At 41.5% G+C, this 18,798-nt stretch overlaps 8 protein-coding genes across 9 annotated transcripts; 1 reads left to right on the top strand and 7 right to left on the bottom strand.

The window, feature by feature from the left end:
- Positions 1 to 6: 6 nt before the first annotated feature.
- Positions 7 to 1,978, bottom strand: LOC6578669 (alkylated DNA repair protein alkB homolog 8). Of its 2 annotated transcripts, XM_044010895.1 has the most exons (2): positions 1,463 to 1,544; positions 7 to 1,389 (listed from the first exon to the last, which is right to left on the bottom strand). In XM_044010895.1, exon 2 carries the CDS (start codon positions 1,363 to 1,365, stop codon positions 154 to 156), a length of 1,212 nt encoding a protein of 403 aa, XP_043866830.1. In that variant the 5' UTR covers positions 1,366 to 1,389; positions 1,463 to 1,544; the 3' UTR covers positions 7 to 153. The 2 variants fall into 2 exon arrangements, with proteins under 2 accessions (XP_043866830.1, XP_002004577.1); XM_002004541.4 differs by having other exon boundaries at positions 7 to 1,978.
- Positions 1,979 to 2,147: 169 nt separating this feature from the next.
- LOC6578668 (cyclin-dependent kinase 9) lies at positions 2,148 to 3,832 on the bottom strand. The gene is made up of 4 exons (XM_002004540.4): positions 3,535 to 3,832; positions 3,387 to 3,471; positions 3,071 to 3,328; positions 2,148 to 3,014 (listed from the first exon to the last, which is right to left on the bottom strand). Exons 1-4 carry the CDS (start codon positions 3,714 to 3,716, stop codon positions 2,328 to 2,330), a joined length of 1,212 nt encoding a protein of 403 aa, XP_002004576.1. The 5' UTR covers positions 3,717 to 3,832; the 3' UTR covers positions 2,148 to 2,327.
- An 81-nt stretch (positions 3,833 to 3,913) lies between these two features.
- Positions 3,914 to 5,034, top strand: LOC6578667 (28S ribosomal protein S15, mitochondrial). The gene is made up of 3 exons (XM_002004539.4): positions 3,914 to 4,198; positions 4,257 to 4,390; positions 4,487 to 5,034. The coding sequence occupies exons 1-3, from the start codon at positions 3,993 to 3,995 to the stop codon at positions 4,984 to 4,986; spliced, it is 840 nt and encodes a 279-aa protein (XP_002004575.1). The 5' UTR covers positions 3,914 to 3,992; the 3' UTR covers positions 4,987 to 5,034.
- Positions 5,023 to 6,642, bottom strand: LOC6578666 (zinc finger Ran-binding domain-containing protein 2). The gene is made up of 3 exons (XM_002004538.4): positions 6,357 to 6,642; positions 5,801 to 6,111; positions 5,023 to 5,740 (listed from the first exon to the last, which is right to left on the bottom strand). The coding sequence occupies exons 1-3, from the start codon at positions 6,452 to 6,454 to the stop codon at positions 5,214 to 5,216; spliced, it is 936 nt and encodes a 311-aa protein (XP_002004574.1). The 5' UTR covers positions 6,455 to 6,642; the 3' UTR covers positions 5,023 to 5,213.
- A 193-nt stretch (positions 6,643 to 6,835) lies between these two features.
- Positions 6,836 to 7,826, bottom strand: LOC6578665 (40S ribosomal protein S24). Its single transcript, XM_002004537.4, has 2 exons — positions 7,718 to 7,826; positions 6,836 to 7,443 (listed from the first exon to the last, which is right to left on the bottom strand). The coding sequence occupies exon 2, from the start codon at positions 7,431 to 7,433 to the stop codon at positions 7,035 to 7,037; it is 399 nt and encodes a 132-aa protein (XP_002004573.1). The 5' UTR covers positions 7,434 to 7,443; positions 7,718 to 7,826; the 3' UTR covers positions 6,836 to 7,034.
- Positions 7,827 to 7,917: 91 nt separating this feature from the next.
- On the bottom strand, positions 7,918 to 11,032 carry LOC6578664 (UDP-glycosyltransferase UGT4). The gene is made up of 5 exons (XM_002004536.4): positions 10,593 to 11,032; positions 9,674 to 9,838; positions 9,525 to 9,615; positions 9,011 to 9,466; positions 7,918 to 8,838 (listed from the first exon to the last, which is right to left on the bottom strand). The coding sequence occupies exons 1-5, from the start codon at positions 10,593 to 10,595 to the stop codon at positions 7,955 to 7,957; spliced, it is 1,599 nt and encodes a 532-aa protein (XP_002004572.2). The 5' UTR covers positions 10,596 to 11,032; the 3' UTR covers positions 7,918 to 7,954.
- A 1,284-nt stretch (positions 11,033 to 12,316) lies between these two features.
- Positions 12,317 to 13,530, bottom strand: LOC6578663 (peptidyl-prolyl cis-trans isomerase 6). Its single transcript, XM_002004535.4, has 3 exons — positions 13,365 to 13,530; positions 13,082 to 13,206; positions 12,317 to 12,788 (listed from the first exon to the last, which is right to left on the bottom strand). The coding sequence occupies exons 1-3, from the start codon at positions 13,452 to 13,454 to the stop codon at positions 12,386 to 12,388; spliced, it is 618 nt and encodes a 205-aa protein (XP_002004571.1). The 5' UTR covers positions 13,455 to 13,530; the 3' UTR covers positions 12,317 to 12,385.
- Positions 13,531 to 13,746: 216 nt separating this feature from the next.
- Positions 13,747 to 17,242, bottom strand: LOC6578662 (solute carrier family 35 member F5). The gene is made up of 8 exons (XM_002004534.4): positions 16,994 to 17,242; positions 16,273 to 16,513; positions 16,069 to 16,209; positions 15,954 to 16,007; positions 15,577 to 15,893; positions 15,249 to 15,514; positions 14,740 to 15,151; positions 13,747 to 14,660 (listed from the first exon to the last, which is right to left on the bottom strand). Exons 2-8 carry the CDS (start codon positions 16,360 to 16,362, stop codon positions 14,612 to 14,614), a joined length of 1,329 nt encoding a protein of 442 aa, XP_002004570.1. The 5' UTR covers positions 16,363 to 16,513; positions 16,994 to 17,242; the 3' UTR covers positions 13,747 to 14,611.
- Positions 17,243 to 18,798: the final 1,556 nt, after the last annotated feature.

The following is an 18,798-nucleotide window of genomic DNA, read 5'->3' as shown; positions in this document are numbered from 1 at the left end:
TTTCAGTTATTTACAGAATTTACGTTGCATGAACATATTTTTATTGAAAAATTTACAGCATTTACATTATCAAGTGATAATCAGATAAACATATTTACATAGAACTCGAAAGAGGTTTGTCTTTAGTCTTATATTATCTATCAATTTTAAATTTTAGCTTTTTTCAAAGATCACACAGTGATTGCCCTGATCATAGTAACTTTTCCTAATCACAACTCCTTCCATTTGATCCACCAACTTTTCCAGTTCCAGCTCCTCGAACACATGATAGTAGCGTAGAAAGGTTGTACGCTGTTCATCTTTGGTTTTCCATGGCACATAGACATCCTGCTGCTGGAACTCCGTTCGGTTCGTGTGCACTGGTAAAGGAACTGGCAACTGCTGATCCATGCTTTCCAGCTGTCGTGCAAGCTTCTGACGCTGCGCCTGCTCCGTTGTGTGTTCCTTATTGACGGCTGTATTTTGCCTTAAATACGTCGATTTCTTGTCGTTCTTACGCTGATTCTTGGCCCAAACATAGACGAGCGCCCTTCCACCTGGACGTAGCACGCGACAGAGCTCACGAAGTGCTGTTAGCCGACGTTCGCTGCTGGCCAGATGATGAATGACCGCAATGCTAATGCAACCATCGATGCTGGAGCTGCGCACAGGCAGCTGCAAGCAATCGCAACGAAAGACCGAAAGGCCGCGTGCGTTTCCCACGCCCAGCAAGCCCAGCGAACGATCACAGCCAATGGACAGCAGTTGAGGATTACAGCCCAAGTACTTTCCATTGCCACAGCCCACGTCCAGCAGCACAGATTGTGGCTCAAAAGAGTTCAGGAACTCGGCAACTTGTGGCCAGGGTGTGTGACGCGTATCGCTAAAATGGTTTGCAATCTTGTCATAGACTTCATGTACATTCTGCTGCTCCAGGTGGCTGGCATGGGTGGCCAGCTTATCACACACCTCTTGAGGAGTTGCCGTCTGTTGCGTATCGCACAGCGTGGGATATTGACAATCACAAGGACCACGACGTAGACGCCTGAAGGTAAGAGAGGTTCTCTTACTACGTGCTTGAGTTGTCAGACTGCCCGATGGCGTGGCCACTACATCGATATGCTTCGGTCGGATGCCATGTGTCCAATCATACCGTGACTCCCCTGACATGACTAACAGCGAACGCCGTGGGAGCAGCACATGTACGAGCTGATCTCCGCGACGAAAGTCCATCACAACATCAGATTGCAGTGACAACGACAGTATAGGATCCTTGAAGGCGCTATGCGTGTCCACGTGCGGCGGTATACCCTGTCCTGCTTCATACTCATTGACTGTGAGTTGATCGGGTGGCTCAAATGCTGGCAACTCCAAGCGCTCCCACATGAAATTACAAGCTGCTGGAATACCCTGCTCGAGGGGTTGTAACGGATTCACATTGTTGCTGCCGTAGAGAAACTCGTAGCCAAAATGCTTGACTTGCCTGTGCTTTAGGCTGTCCGTAGGGCTGGCAGTACCAACAGCGATTGCTTCTAGCAACGCTGCCTCCTCCGCCTCACTGACGAAATCCGGCAGCAACACCAGTCCACCTGGCAGAGGCTTCTGCCAGCCGTTTTCTTCTCTCTGCTGCGGCAATTCCAACACATAGCTAAGATAGGCAACGGCACCTTTCTGACCAATGGTCGCCCGATTATGCATGCCATCGTACACTAGCTGCGCATCCGCCAATGTGGTGCACATAAGAAAACAATACGATTTCGAAGGCAACATCAGCACCTGAGACACCTGACCGCCTGTTGCAGCGGCTGCGGTGAGCAGCGCCTCTTCGGAGAGTCCATTGCTAAGTCCCACGTTGAGTATGGCCAAGTAGAGAGTGGGCGAGTCACTTTGCGAGACATTACAGTCGGCTTTTATAATTGCCAAGCTGCGTCGTTGCTTTTTCTCTGCCTTTTTCACTTTGTTCGTTTTTTGTTCAATGTGCATCTCGTCCAGAACGGGCCTAAAAAATACCAAAAAATTGACATGAGTGTGTACACACTAGTATGTTCAAGTGCACGGTCGGTATGCAGCTCAAAGTAAACTAATCTGAAGATTATCATTATTCTGTATGAAAATATTTATGTACCTTTCTAGCAGCTCCCTTCATTTGCCATTCATAAATAATTTGGTTTTAGGTTTTGTATGGAAATGTTTGCCATTCAAGCCTTCTGCTTGTTTTGCGCACTAACAGTATATATTTTTTATTTTTTTGTTGATAAACATTTGAATCTGAAATTCCTCAAATCGCTGCATATGCAGCAATTACAATTGTATACGTTAATATCTAAACTTAATGTAGGGCTTACAATCTACCAGACTCTATCGATCATGCTATTATCCTGTGGCTTCTGATTCATTGTGGTCAGCTGCTGATGATAATTGCGCATTTGATTGCTGCGACGCGGCTGCGCCAGGTATTCGAACATGCTTTGCAAATGCTGCGACAACATTTTGCTCAGATCACTAGGCATCGGATCGTTCCAGAAGAAGTCGTGGTTCAGTGCTGTGTCCGCATCGATGCGTTTCTTTGGATCCAGAGTCAACAGTTTGTCTAGCAAATCGCAACCAGTGGGATCCTTGACATACGGACGCAGGCGCTCTTTGACACGACGTTTTTGATTCTTTGGAAGCTCAATCGATTTGTACAGCTCGAGCTCCTCGACACCCGGCCAAACGTCTGGGGTAAAGGAACCACACAGCTGTGATATAAAGGTAAGCTGCTGCTGCTCTGTGTTGCCCTGCATAATGGGCGAACGAGTCCACATCTCAGCCATAATGCAGCCCGCTCCCCACATATCTACAGGCGGACCATAGTTGCGGTCACCGAGCAACAATTCCGGCGGACGATACCACAGGGTAACAACACGATTTGTATAACGATTTTTGCAATCGTTCTTAGGAATGCTAAATGCACGGGCCAAACCAAAATCGGCCAGTTTCAAAATGCCATGTTTTGTGATCAGCACATTGGCAGCTTTCATGTCACGGTGTAGAATCTGTTAATGAATTCTGAATAAGTTAAATCATTTATGCTTTTAAGGTATGTACGTACCTTATTACTATGTATATAGTAGAGTCCATTGAGCAGCTGCTGCATCACTTTCTTAATTTCTCCCAAACTGAATTTAACATTCATATTGGACAGCAGACCAGCTAAATCGTGCTCACAGAAATCAAAGACCAAATAGAAAGTCGATCTATATCCGTTGTGCACTGTAGCCTTGGTGCGGCATATCTCTATGAGATTGACCACATTCTCGTGCTTTAGCAGTTGCAAGATGCGAATCTCACGCAGAGCCGTGATGGGAAACTACCAAATAATATATATATTTTCTTTCAATTCCCTCATGTCATCAGTGGTTACTTACGCCTTCCTTTTCATTGTCCATAAGCACCTTTTTCATGGCAACAAATTTTTTGTTACTCTTTTTTTCACGTGCTTTGAAAACCTCGCTGCGTTGTAAACGAAACAATAAGAAAATACATTTTTGACATAAGCTGGTTACTATAACTTACCCGAATGTACCCTGCCCGATTTTTGCCACTTTCTCGTATTTACTGCTTTCATCGCAGTAAGGGAAATCATAATCCTCGATATATTTTTGTTTCTCCATTAGCGACATTGTACGAGACGAGCTGCCAGTTGAAACGACTGGCGTTGTTGACGCTTGTGGTAGCATATGTGACATGTGCGCCATTGTAAAATATTACAAATCCAATGTAATAAAAAAGTTTGATATTTCCCAACTTCCCAATTACTTTACTTTCTGGTCTCATTAACAGACGCACACAAAAAGGAAAAAGCAACTACTGCAGCTGTTTTGGAGTATTTCCGCATAGTAGGTCACACTGTTTCAAGTCAGCTGGTATGGCCGTAAATAAATTTTGTCGAGTGTGTGCACACTGGCTCAGTGATACACTGGCTCAGTGATATAACCTCAAGCAGCAAGGTGTAATATTAAAAATTGTTATTTATGAATAAGCTATTAAATATAGCACACGCTGTGCCACGCCAATTTGTGCGTGACTATGCGTTCAAGTCGGATCTGAAAATAAAATGGGTACGACCCGAAAAGATATCGTGCATAAAGCCAGAAAAAAGTGGCGATCTGGCTAAGCTGCCACCGCTGAATCCCAATGAACTGTTGCCGGATTACAAAGATTCCAAGGAGTTGGCCAAGTTAGTAATCTATCAATATACATCTACAAGCATATGTAATAATATTATATTCTTGCAGTGCCAATGAAACAGTCAAATCCATGTTTTTGCTTAGGAATAATCCGAACAATTTAACAACGCGCTATTATCGCGACCTAATGATCAAGGAAGTGCAGCGGCATGCACAAGACTATGGCTCTATGGAGGCCAAATGTAAGTAGTTTATGAGAAATCATATGTAAGCCACCACATGGAAATAATTGGATTAAATATGATATTACCTTTCTCTATTGTCTACTCCTGCAATAGTGGCCAGGATGACGGCACTCATACGACGCTTTCAGTCACACATGGAGGTGCATCCACGCGACAAGATGATCAAAGTGCGTCTAAAGGAGATGATCGACAAGCGTAAGAAGTTTTTGAAATATCTCAGACGCTGGGATTACCGACGTTTCGAGTGGATTTTGGAGAAGCTGGACTTGGTCTATAAGCCACCGCCAACAAAGTTCCACTGGATAACGCGAAAAGAGTCGCTGCAGAAGCTAACCGACATTTACTGCGAGAAAATCAAGGATGAGCGTTTAGAGGCTTATCACAAAGAGCTACAAGAGCAACAAATACCTTTCTTAGAGGATGCCATCAAGAAGATGAAATTCATCCGCCAGGAGCAGATCGATTGCGATGTTCCTGTAACTGTCACGGAAGAGCAGATCGAGGAGGCGCGCCAGCAGCTAGCACAGCTTCAAGAGTTGCGTGAGGCAGCAGCAGCCGCCACACGCAAGCAATCGGATGAAACCTTCCATTAAATAGTTTACTTGCAATAAAGTCAAGTTGAACGACAATTTCTTAAATTATATGATTTTATTGATTTTCTTGCAGAGGGTTTGAAGTGGTGGAGCTCAAATACATGTCATGGGTGAGTGGCGCAGGCTTAGAAAAATAAATAAACAATTGTTAGCTTTCACAATAAAGTGAAGAAAAAACAAGATTAATTCTCTTCCAACGGAGATTCGAATCGAGTGGATCCCCGTCCCTAGCGGGAACGTCCATCTGAACGTTTCCGGTCACGCTTGCTATTGGAAGCGTTGCTGCTGCTTGAGCTACTCGACGAGGAGGTTGACGATGAGTCACTGGAACTGGACGAACTGGTTGAGGATGATGAGGAAATGGACGAGGTGGATGCACGTGATGCCCTTTTACTGGTGGCAGTTGTTCCTGGCATTAGCTTCTCCTTGGCGCTGCTGCTGTTGTTGCTAGTCCCGTTGTCTGTTTCCTTGCTCTTCACATTGCTGGAGCTCACCTCATTGTCGCCCCACAAATCATATTTGGACAAGTCTCCATCATCGTCTTCATCATCCTCCTCCTCATCCTCATCACCCTCAATATCACTGCGTCGTGCACGTTTCGGCTCATCTCTGCCTCTGTTGCGACTATCCTCATCGCCACCCCTATCATTATTTTTACGCTTCTTGCGCCGTCCAAATTCATCATATTCGCTGTCCGAATCCTCACGTTCCTTGTACTCAACAACGCCACGATCATTATAGCCTCCACCGAAGCCTGCCAGCGATTGGATTCAGTTAGTTGGCTAACTTTATGGCATCTACTGCATCTACTTACCTGTACGCTCCTCCACATCTGTGAATTTGGGCGCGTTGCACATGTTGCAAGTCTGCCGTCGCGCCCAATTCACATTTGCACACTTGCTGCACTGCCAATCCTCTGCGCTGAATAGTCCTCGTGATTTGTCTGCGGCTACTTTTCCAATCTCTGTGCCCAGTTTCTTTTTGGAAGAACTGCTGCTGCTGCCGCTACTGCCGTTGCCTCGGTCTCGATCTCGATCTCTGTCGAGTTTCTCATTGTTGATATTTTCACGTTCCCGATTGCATTTGTTACATTGAAGGCGACGCGCAAAGTTCAAATGGCGACAGCTGCAACACACATTCAGTGAGAGTAGGAGAGAGAAAGAGAGCGAAAGAGACGCATGCCACACACAGATGCGGTTGGAGGAAGAATAAGAGTAACAAAACAACAAATATATTGTTATTGCATTTTTGTCGGTTATATTAGAAAGGGAGATAGAAGGGTAGTATGTAGTTTGTAGTTGTTGTTGTAGTGCTGGATGCTTTGCATTTTGCCCATAGATCTTTACGCTTGAAGCTTTACGCGCACTCACTCAATATCTGGGCAAATCCAATCGCCAGCCGAGACGCTGATGCCGCTGCCGCCGCCACTGCTTCCACTGCCACCACCTCCACTCCCTAAAATCGACATTTCCCAAAACTGAAAGTTGTGAGGCCGGTGCTACGAATAATTGTCGATTATGCTGGCCAGCCTAGCAATAGACATTTATAACAATTTTATACAATTTCTGTATATGAAACTTTTTCCGGTTTCGTTTTTTTTTTTTGCAAATAAATTTTTGTAGCGTTGCTAGTAGGGTTGAAAGGCTCGGCAGATGTGGCCAGACTGTTACAAATTGTGTGCTGCCACTTAGAACGTGCTGTGCTTTGACAAGTATGGCAGTGCTGTCGTAGCAACTAAAAATGCATTATATATTTGTTTACGGCAATTGTTGCCTTAAGTTAGCTAAATATGTACAATTCTGTATAATATTTCAAATTTTACACAATTAGATATGCGAAGACATGAATGTAATTTACTTTTAGAGTTTTATTTCCTTAAGCATATAAAACAAAAGCCGCTCCAAAAAGTAAACAACGGATTTTTTTGTTGTCATTGGATTTATAAAAGAAGTACAACTAACGCAGCCGTTAATTTTTGGAATTGCAGGTGCGCGCCACCAGCAACACACACACACACAATATCATATTGATGTGCCAGCTAGATTGTTTTACTTCTTGCCGGTACCGATCTTGGCCTTGGCGGTACCACGGACCTTCTTCATTCTGTTGCGACGTTCCTTGCGCTGCTTGCGTGTTTGCTTCTTCTGTTCGAAGAGACCGTGACGAGCCAGACGGTATTTGGGCTCGAACTTCTTGGCAAAGTCCAGAGTATCGTAGATCAGGGCAAAGCCAGTGGAGCGGCCACCACCGAAGTTAGTGCGGAAACCGAAAGTAAACACAACATCGGGTGTCACTTTGTACATGGCGGCGAGCTTCTCACGAATCTCGGTCTTGTTTACCGATGAGAGTCCGGGATGGAGGACATCGCAGACCATTTGTTTCCTGGCAAGCAGACGGTTGGTCATGAACTTGCGGGTGCGAATTGTGGCAGTTGTACCAGTCGACATTTTGACGGAGCTGCAAGATATATACACACACAAATTAGACTAGGATTTTATACACCAATATGCATATTGTCACAGTTCACAGGCTATTTATTGTTGTTTCTGTTTTCAACATAACCTCAATGGGTTAGCAGCTCCGCTGAGCAACTCGAGACTCCACGTGTGACACGCTGCGCTCACCACACGCCGTAAACACGTTTAGTCAGCCTGCATTCATATATCGTAGCATTCACACAATATGTAGGACATTTTTAGGGCATTTGCGCATAAATTGAAACAATTATTACCTTTTAAAACACTCGAAAAGGTTTTAAACACGTCTGCTGTGCGAACGCGATTCTTTAGAAAGGAAGATGGCCACCGTCGTTTGTCGAAAACTTGGCAGCACTTTTAATTTGACAGGGTTGTATTGTATACCTGACTATCGGATGCAGTGCAACTCTGTAAATGGCGCAAATTCAAATCGGTTAAAGCAAACATATTTATTTATTTTGCTTTAGCTTTTATTAAATTTTAACGTAAATTTAACTTAGTTTTGCTAATTTGGCATCATTACGTTTTCTTTGCATGGCATAAAAGACTCCAAAGTAGATGGCTATCAATACGGCACAAACAGTAATGGCCACACCGAAATAAAATACAAACAAATCGAAAAGGTGCAAATGATTAGAGGCAATATCTATGCCACGTGTCCTGATCGCAGCGCCGCCCCTGTGCCGTACCACATAATTCACCCAGAACAAGGCATTGGCCAAGGCGCCCAAAGGCCTATCTCGGAATTCGCTGGAAACCTCACGAATGGTAAGCTGAAAATGCTGTTGCTTTGTCAACTCATCCAGAGCCCAGTTGAGTGCGGCTGTCGTAAAGTTGCTTGGCTCCAGTTGCAGCGCAACGCCCAGATCCACAGCCAGTTGCATATTTTTGCGTTCATTCCGGAAATTAGGCAAACCCAGCATCGGCACATGACGCGTAATGCCCTCCTGCAGACTCAACAGATCCCCGTTCATGATGAAAGCTCGCACGTGGGGATGTGCTAGGATGTCAATCTGTGGCACAGAGTGCTGAATGAGCACATTTTTGGGCAGGCCCTGCAGAGTCTTTACGTCGTGGCAGGTCCATATGAAACGCGCCTTGCGAGCACTCATAAAATCAAAGAGTATTTGTAGCTTCGGCTGGGGCAGTTGACCGCAGGGCTGTTCGTTGCCCAACTGTATGTAGATGACTCCATTTTTAGACTCTTCCACAAATCGTTTGACGTTCCACATCAATTCGCGAGGACCGCGTATATGCAGCCCACCAGCTGGCACAATTTGTGGGAGCAACGGACGTGGCGTCCACAGGGGCACATGATTGTTAAGCAGTAAAAGCGCCAAATGATGTGCCTGAAGTTCTGGTATGTTAACAGCAACTGCAAGAAATTTCAATAAGCCGCATTAGGTTCAAATTCAAAACACTTAAGGCATAAATACATCGATGATTAATCAATTAGTGAATATCGATTAAAGCAATGTTGAGTGCTGCCACATCAATGAAAAACTTTTGTCATTGACAGAGTTACTGCCGCCAAGTCGAAAGCTTACTTTTAAAGTGTTTGCGTATAATTTTTTCCTGTGCCGTGTAATGTTCATTGTAAAATTGTTTACGTCTCGCCATACACTCGCGTATATTGCTCAATCGTGCCGAGAAACCCAAATCCTTGGTATACGCCTCGTAATCTATGGGCGAACAGGCAACGGGCAGCAAAGCCTCTTGCACTGCATTCATATAGTTGCCAAAATCCGTGCTTATTACGCCAATTGTGGGCTTATTATGCTTATAGCCCAACGCGAGCAGCGCCTCTGTATAGAAATAGTCAACAATGATTAGATCGTAATCGAATTCCGCAGTGGACAGCTCTAGCAGCTTCTGCACCGGAGCCTGCACCAAAAAGTGTTCTACTGCTCGAGCTCCAACCGAAGCCAAGGAACTGCGAAGTTTTCTCTCGGACAAAAGGGCCAAATCTTCAAGGCTGCCACCAGGTGCTGCTTGCTCTTGCACTGTGGTAAAGAGAGTGATGTTTACTTTTATATGTGACTCAATATTCGTTTTGCTTACAGTTGCTCCAAAAGTCAAATTCGGGCCGTACAACATGCTCCACAACTCGCTCCAAGTTATCATTCAGGCCATGACCGCTGTAAACAGTTAACTACAATGGATTTGGATATGATGATAAGAATCATTTGACCTTCGATATACATGCTTACATTATGCTCCCTGCTTGCCAGCTCGGCCACCAGGGTGCGCATCACAGCAAAATGACTTTCGCTTGCATGTGGAAAGAGCACGAGTATATTGGCGCCACGACAGTCTCCCAATCCTAGCAGCAGACTGAGCAGCGCTAGATAAAGCGCATACCATGATTTCGATTGCTGTTAATGTGGAGTCGGTAAAGATATATAACGTATATGTGAATAGATGAATGTATTCATATGGAGATCAGGTAGGTTACTTATTTAAATTTATATTACATTGTACTATATTTATATTTTGTATTTGCAATTCTCTTTTAGATATATGTAAATTGTAAGAGGTCTTAGTCGGTTTTCCATTGCTAAAGTTCTTAGATTTATATATTGTATGGTCTTCAATTTCAATTGTATTTTCTTGCTGTGATATTGCTCTATACTTCCTCTATGTAGTGCTTAGCTTCTTATTTACCTCATTTAATATTCAGTTTTATCACTAAGTGTCTCTAATTTCTGTAAAGTTTTCCCTTTCTCTAATATATTCTCTGCCCTCTTGCTTGCCTATGAGCTCCTTATTTATAGCTATATAAATCATTCTGTTTCTCCTAACTAAGCTTACGCTTATTAATCAAATGCTTTCACCCATATAGCACTGAAGCATTGTTGTTATAAAGACTTTTGAAAATTTCTTATGCAAATTCCTGTTTGATTAGATTTGGATTTCATTAATATATATATGTAGTTTTACTTTAAACAAATTCACAATCTTTAATGAATTTAGAAATTCAATTATGTTCGTCTTAGAAAGATTTGATTGGTACACATCAGCAACAGCATCATCAGCGACTGCTCTCAGTTCGTTTGCTTATCAAAAAAATATATATATAGAAATTGCCGGATCTGCTCTGCGTTTACACTTTATACACTCGTAACTCACCATAATAAACTGCTTAAGCTTAACTCTCTTTCGTCTTTAATCCTTTATAACTGAAACTGCAGTTTCCCAAGATTTTCGTTCCACAATCCTTTTTTCTTTCGGCTCTTTAGAATATTCCATGCAAGCACTTTGTCTCCTCGCTTCGATCGCTCGCAGTAAATAATCTTAGAATTTGTGTGGTTATTGTAGATGTACATATGAGTAGTTCTCTTCCCCCTCTCACTTATTCCCTATCGCAGTCTCTCTCTCTCTCTCTGAATGTGGGAAACATGTGTGGCACATGAGATTGTGAGCCGACATAAACAATACACATATGCATACATATGTATATACCATCTATATAAATGGGGGATACAATTGCACTGACTGAGGCAATTTTTTATATATTGGGGAGCCACTCCAAGATCCGCGCGCTCTCTCTTTTTCTCTCTCTCACTCCGATTGGCTCTCTGTTGCATGTAACTGGAGCGGGCGAGTGGACTTATTTACATATATATTTAATTGCTGCAACTGCTCGCCGAATATATACATATACAGATCATCATTACATTTCTAGGTTTTAATGCATTCTGTATAAACATTTATACCATATATTCCAATTGGAATAGGCGAGCAGCAACTGGAAGCTGGAATATCTCTTTGGGGTTGATGCACTGCGTGCATCATTAGAGTATGGAGAATGTAAACAATTAAGTGTTTTTTTTAGTTTTTATGGGTTAAAATAATAGAAAATGCCTGATAACGATGTTTTCTAATTTGAAACCAGTCAGTCTGATTCGCATGGCGATTAGATAATATTTTATATTTTTAATTCAATGGCAATATAAGCATTGAGTGTGATTGATTTATTTTGAACTTAAGACTTAAAGAGAGCAAATGCATGATAACAGCAAAATCATGTTTAGTTTTTGTTTAATTAAAAGGGTAGTCAAAAGAGTAAGTCTTATTGGAAAGGGATAATAATAATTCTTATTCATTCAAAGAGCTAAGAAAACGAAATCGCAGCAATATCTTATTGGTATGCACCGTTCTGATTGGATTCGTGCAAGAACTGGTTTCATGCTAGTCAGCAAGTGTCTCATCTTTTTTTTTTTTTTTTGTAAACCAAGGCTGCTTTAGAACTTCGTGAGCTAAAATTGGCATTGACAAACGCATTAATATATATATAAATATTTGCTCAGCTCGTTGACGTTCTGCTGCTAAAGAACGTGACACGAATTGCCAACAGACAACTGTGTCAGCTTTTTTGATACATAAAAAAATACAAACAAATTAAACAATAGCAACAAACTAGCGCAGCACAATAATGAAAAGAGAAAGAAACAGGGAACAGAAATTAGCGACAAAGTCAGCTGCAAACGCGGCACCAGAAGAAGAAGCGGCTGTTGCTAAACCGGTTCCGTTAGAGGGAGATAGCGACAAGTAGTAATGAAAAAACCAGTTCAATGAACCGCAGCACCCAACCAATCCCTTAACACGAATCAAATTTTCTCCGCTGCTTTTTTTTTATCACAAAACTTTAATTATAATGTATTGCAAATTTGACAAAAAGTTTGTTGTTTTGAGCAGAGAGTATGTCGCTTACAGTATAGTATTTTGCTGTTATTTGTAATTGTTAATTTAAATGCAATTCTCAACTCAAACGCTGAGAAAAATCGATTGCTGATGTATGCTAGAGCACGCTCCAAGACAATAATTTGAATTGATTATGTTTCAAGAAGACATTTCGTTTAAAAGCCACACTAATATGTATATATGCGAGTGGTAGGTATATTTATATATATAGATATTGCTTATTCTGTGGCATCAGTCTTGGAGACGGCGAAGGGTTCGGGAACTGGAATGGTGCCGCTGTTGGCGATGACCACATCCTTGACGGGACGATCGCGTGCGTCTGTGGCACTCGACTCGATCTTGCGCACCACATCCATGCCGGAGAGAACCTTGCCAAAGACCACATGACGGCCATCCAGCCAGCTGGTCTGCTTGGTGGTAATGAAGAACTGCGAACCGTTGGTGTCCTTGCCAGCATTGGCCATGCTCAACCAGCCGGCGCCATAATGCTTCAGCTTGAAGTTCTCATCCTCGAAGCGCTCGCCATAGATGGAACGGCCGCCAGTGCCGTCGCCCTTGGTGAAGTCGCCACCCTGGATCATAAAGTCCTTGATGATGCGATGGAACTTGCTGCCCTTGTAGCTATAGAAATGATAAGCAGAAGAAATGGCACAGTGGCACAATGGGCATATTAGTGTAAGCTCTCAGTTGATAAATAACTTAATTTCCTTCTTTTGTTAACTCATCTACAGTTAAAGGCCACGTAATTGATAGCAATACACGCCGGCTCTAACCTATAAATGCAGCTATATAGAGAAACACACACACACATACATGTATATAGAAATAGTGTGTATGCATACAGCTACAGCTATCTTAACTACTTGCGTGTGTGTGTGTTTATGTGAATTCTAACTGTGTTTATATTCACTTACCCCTCGCCTTGTGGCTTCTCAGCCAGCTCCTTGAAGTTCCTCACGGTCTTCTCCACAGTTTTTCCAAACAAACCGATCTCAATGCGACCTGCTGCCTCACCGCCAATGGTGATGTCAAAGAAAACCTACGCAACAAAGACACATTCATAAAGAATACTTTTTGAATATTTAAGAGAGAACAAAAACAACAGCCGCGCAGTTGATTTATGTGTTTGTGTATACCAAGTGACGCAGGTACACACAATATAGTCGTAATTGTGTGTATGTGGTTGTTTGTGCTTACCTTGTCGGTCACTTTGGGTCCTTTGCTCTCATCCGCAACCACAATGCCGGCTGTAATGGCAATCAGGCACAAAGCCAGAGAAAACTTCATTTTTATTCCAACTTTTCTTTTCCCACAAAATGAATACACGTCCACACAATTCAGACGCTAGAATCAGACTGAGTTCGCTCATTTATGTTAGTTGCCGCTGCACCTCTGTAAGTAGCAGAGACTCTTTATGCTATTAAACAGTGATGAGAGCATTTTAGTGCTGTAAAGCTTCATGAAATATCGATAGCAGCTATAAATGTGGGCGCAGAAATTAGTTTTAAAATTTTTTGTTTGTTTTATTTATTTGGAGTGGAATTTTTTGCTGTTTGACAATAGTAAAACGGAATTTATATACATACTAATGCACTTTTATTAATTACATGTGGAAATTCAGTATTGGGGTTAAATATTACTGTATTTTTTGTTTGTTTATTGTTAACAATAGACAACTATGCATAAATGTATATGTTTATGCTAAATTAAGCACACAAATGGGACTCAACTGCAAAGTTAGGCAGCTTTACATTGTTTTAAACATATATTATTATGTGTGGGTATTTATACTATATTATTAACACATTTTGCAGTATATATCATTAATACATAAAGTGTTCTATGCATGATATACAAAGTATATCCGACACAAAACATTAGAAATATTAGAATTGAGTATGGAGGGTATGTGTACAAGTATATATATATGCGGGTGTATAAATATCAATTATAGAGTCGAGCACTATAGCAAAAACATTAAATTTAGCATAAACTATAACTGAGCTTCAGCATATCGAAAGACCTATCACATATAGAGAGATAAACACTAAGATTACAGCTATTTACACAAAAAATAATAACATTTATAATAAATATAAGATATACACATATATTAGCTTAATTGTAGGTAAAATTGCAAATCAGGAAAGCCAGGGTTTCAACTTAAAAGCCAATCAGGAAGATTTTGCTATAGCTAAATGTATATATATGAGAGTTGTGCAAAGTATTAACTACAACTACGTACATACATATATGTATATATATAAATATATATATTACATGTATGTGTATATATATTTGTCGCTATGGATTAAAGAACGATTCGAAACGAAGTCGTGAACAGCCAAGTTTTGGATTTGCATTGCAATTGCAGTGAGCAATTTTTAAAATTGTTGAGAAAGCGCGTTTTCCAAAAGCCTTTCCAGAAAATCAATAGTCAGACTTTAATCGCTGCTATTGATAAGAGATTCCTGTTGCTCATCGTCGGCAACTCTATAAATTAAAACATTGTGATTAAGTCGAAAATTAATAGGAATAAACACCAAAATATAAATATAGCATGGGATATTACCTCACAATGTTTGGGTTGCGGCAACCACAGATCTTTCTATATAAAACTTTGAATAGTTTCATAAGCGGATCTGAATCATCGTTGCGCATTAGCAAAACAACAAGCAGCACTGACATTATCAGGCCCATCGAGCCCATCCAATATAATGAAGAGTACGGCTTTTGCTTGAGCAGAACATCAAATGCAATTGTCAAAGGTATTTGCAGCGACATGGTTAGCGTGCCAATTAGCGAGGAGGTGAGGAAACAGCCCCACAGCCAGAGAGCCACAGCGAGCACTGTGCAAATGAAGCCATTTAAGAAGAGCATGCCAAACTGTCCCTGGCTGGGCATCTCAAATGTTTCGATCTTGGTGAAATGTAATATAAAGAAAATGGGCCATAGCAGCAACAGATTCCAAAGACCAACAAAGCCTGTAATGCAAACAAAATAAATATTATACGCAAATAAGAATGATCCAGTCGAGACTGTTTGACTAGAAGATCCTATGGACTTATTTGTCGTATTTACCAAAGAACAAGGGAATGTCCACCTTTTCCTCGGTGTCACTTTTTCGCTTGACAAACACCAAATACGAAGCATAGAAGAAAGCACTAAACAGAGCCAAAAGAACGCCGCGAGTCATCTTCGAGTCGTGCAAATCATTCATGCTGATGACCACGACGCCGGCAATGCTCATTGTTGCAGCAATTAGCTTTGTTATGGTCAGCTTGTCGCCCATGGCAGACGGAAACAGGGCAGCTAGCAATATGGTAAACAATGTGGCTGAAGTGGATCTGCAAAAGAATATACCGTTAGTTAACATCTTGATTTGAGTCTGAAGTGAATATGACTCAACCTGATGAGCGTTATCATGGGCTCTTCATCCATATTCAAAGCGAGCTGTGAGAAATAATTCGCAGCGAACCAGAGTAAGCAGAAGAGCAACGCCGTCTTTGCTGTCTTGTGGTGCGTTTTCTGTCGTTTAATCCTCATGCTCGCGGCATACGACAGTCGAGCCATCAAAGCATCCGTTGCCTCATGCGCTGACATCTCACGCACCTCGGCCATCTTACAAAAGCGAACACTACGCACACTGGAATCATCGCTCTCCGTGCCGGATACAATGCCATTTATAGGATTGGCCACACGTATGGGCACAAAGGTCGAGTCCCCCTGCAAAGGCAAATGAAACCAGTTAGAAACCATCAGAGAGCCAAGAGTTGATTATCCAACCAAAGACGCCTGATTGCTATAATAGTTCTCCTCATCGGCATTCTGTTCCATCATCTAAATGGGGTATTTTAAATAGATTAGTATGGTTTATAGGACATCTATCGGCTATACAAACCGCATAGTTGCCATGTTGACGCTCGCACGACTCCTTCCAGGGCGCTATTATGCCAATGATTAACAAATAGAAGCTAAACATCGACGTCTTGAAGTAGGTGCTAAAGAATGGCTTATTATATGTATCGTCCTCGTAGAGAATCTGCGTGAGATGGAGTTTTTTATTTGAATAGTTTAAATTTTCGTGAGTCTCTTCTATATATACCTTGCTTAGCTCGCTGGATGATACCCAGAGGACATTGACCAGCAACAGGATGGCCAGTCCCAGCAGCAGTTTCTGCGTGCGTCCAAGCATCTTCCCTTCTTTCGTTTTAGTATCCTTATTTGCCGTTAGCTAACGTTTTTTTACTCTTACTTAGTTATTTATGCTTGTGTCGCCAGCTTTTCTGTTTCATTTTTGATGTTCTGTTTTGACAATTGATTTGATTTTGATTAAAGAGGCATTTCTGCAATCAAAGTGAAATGATAATTACGTTATTAGCATATAGATTTTTGTCGGTTGTTTAGCTGCCACAAAATCGTAGACAAAATTGATTAACAAGCAATTGGATCAATTAGCAGTTCGAATCACTTAACAGCTTCTGGTGGGTGGGGAAGAGGCGTTAGCATGATAACCACCCGCAATAAATGCGTAGCTGACCGATAAAAAAACACATCAATTTAGAATTCTTCACACCTGATAAGCGGTCTGAGTATTTTTGTTGTTTAGCTTTTTTAAAGCCACAACAGCTGTCAGCGTCGAGACATTCGCTGTGGCGATTGTTCTTCTGATTTATATTTATAGACATTTAACATAAAAATCAATAAATGCTCAACAAGTCACATGTTGGACAGCGCAAGAAATAAACTGTACAAAGTTTAATCTTAATATTATGCTAATTTAATGCACTTATTTTGTCTAGTTTTTTTTTTTCGCTTTGCATTACCTGGCCGTTTTCTGGCCTTTTCCAAGCTGTGTTCCGCTGCAGCGGCGAGGCGTCAACTAATACTATTTATTTACCCACTGCTGCATATGTACTCAATTTTATAAACACGTAATTCTTATTGCTTGTGCAATAGACTTGTATTTTATTTATTTCCAATTGTTATTCTTATTTTTTCAGCGGTTCTAATACTGTTTGCGTACAATAAGTTTGCTTACTAAGAGCGCACACACCATAAAAAAAAACTATACAGCTGTGTGATTTATCGATTGTCAATGTGGCGGCCGTTCGATCAACCACCGAATTATATATCGTATGTGCTGCCAACCTATTATAAATTCAGCTTGCTTATCGTTCAGTTGAGCGCGTAATTTAAATTTTATCTCAGCTAGCTTTTCGTTAAGTTGCCCGTGAAATTTAAATTAGACGTTAACTACGCTTTCGTTTGGCTGCGCGCCAATATTTAAATTGCGTGCTTTACATTAGCTGCGTGGCTGCTTGTCAATCAATTGTATTAACTTGTTCTCGCATGTAATGCAAATAAATGTTGACAAATTACTTGTCTACGCGTACAATTTAATGGTAAATTATGTTGTCACGCGCAATTGACAAGCTCTTAAGTAACTGATATACAAATATAAAGTTGTTACCTTAGATTTATGCCGAAGACAAAGACCCAGCCCCCTTGGCGACAGACAGACAGAGCGCAATACAGACAGGCTGGCAAACGTGAGGGGGAGAGAGAGAGAGAGAAGCACAGTTTCACTTTCATCACTTCAAACCCGATTAAGCACCTCATTTTATGTGTTATTTATCTACTGATTGGATGATGATAAAACGCCAGCAGACGAAGGCTCCAGGCACAGGGGCTGGGTGTGGCCTGTCTGCCTGTGTCTGTGCGAGGGGTTTCCGTTTTTATTATTATTATTTTTTTTTTGTTATTTTTATTGAGTAGGTAAAGTAGCCCCAGCGCTTGTTCGGCTGCCTTTGTCTTTTGGGCGCACTTTGCCACGTCTATTAAAAGACAACAAAAATAAACGTATAACTGCCGCATAAAAACAATACAAAGAATAATAGGGCGACATTTTTCATTCCATGCCAACTACCCCGCGAGGCTTTCACACACAGAGACCACGCCTCCACACACATAGCCGCCTGTCCGCCCGCGTCTCTCTTATCAGGCAGCCACTCAGTCGGCGACACCTGTCAAACTGCTTGGCGCGTATGTGCGTAGGCATAAAATAAATAAATAAAAAATCGACAGAAGGAAGACGATGATGAAGCACACACAAACACACACACAAAGAGAGAGCCAACTTGCACGTGTATATGGCTCAAACAGTGGGTGCGCACCAGAAGAAGAGCAGAAATAATAAAAAAAAAAAAAAAAAAAAAACGAAGGAAAATAATATTATGTCGACCCATTGAAACGAGCATGATGTAATTTTCTTTTCCGTTAAGTTTCATTTGCTTTTCCTACAAAATGAAAGTGGCCTTCCGTCATTGACAGCCAACGTGATGGGCAAAAGAAGAAGAGGAAGACAGGCCCGGGGCACGTGTCCCGGCGACTGCATTACAAGCAAAACACAAAAAAAAAAAAAAAAAAAAAAAATGCTCTGAAAACAAACAGAAACCGATCAGGTGTGGTCTTCCCCATTCTAATTGCTTTGTGACAATTGCTGTGCTAAATGGTTTGCTTTTCATTTCGCTACGCTAATTGATGAGACATTTAAAATTAGTTAATTTCTGTGATAAAATGCATGTTTAAAGAAGCGCTATAAATTAGCTTTCTATGAGTTTTTGTTTAA

The sequence above is a fragment of the Drosophila mojavensis genome, unplaced genomic scaffold (genome assembly GCF_018153725.1).
Source record: "Drosophila mojavensis isolate 15081-1352.22 unplaced genomic scaffold, ASM1815372v1 contig_80, whole genome shotgun sequence".
Classification (NCBI taxonomy): domain Eukaryota; kingdom Metazoa; phylum Arthropoda; class Insecta; order Diptera; family Drosophilidae; genus Drosophila; species Drosophila mojavensis.
This window is presented reverse-complemented; position numbering and strand designations above follow the sequence as displayed.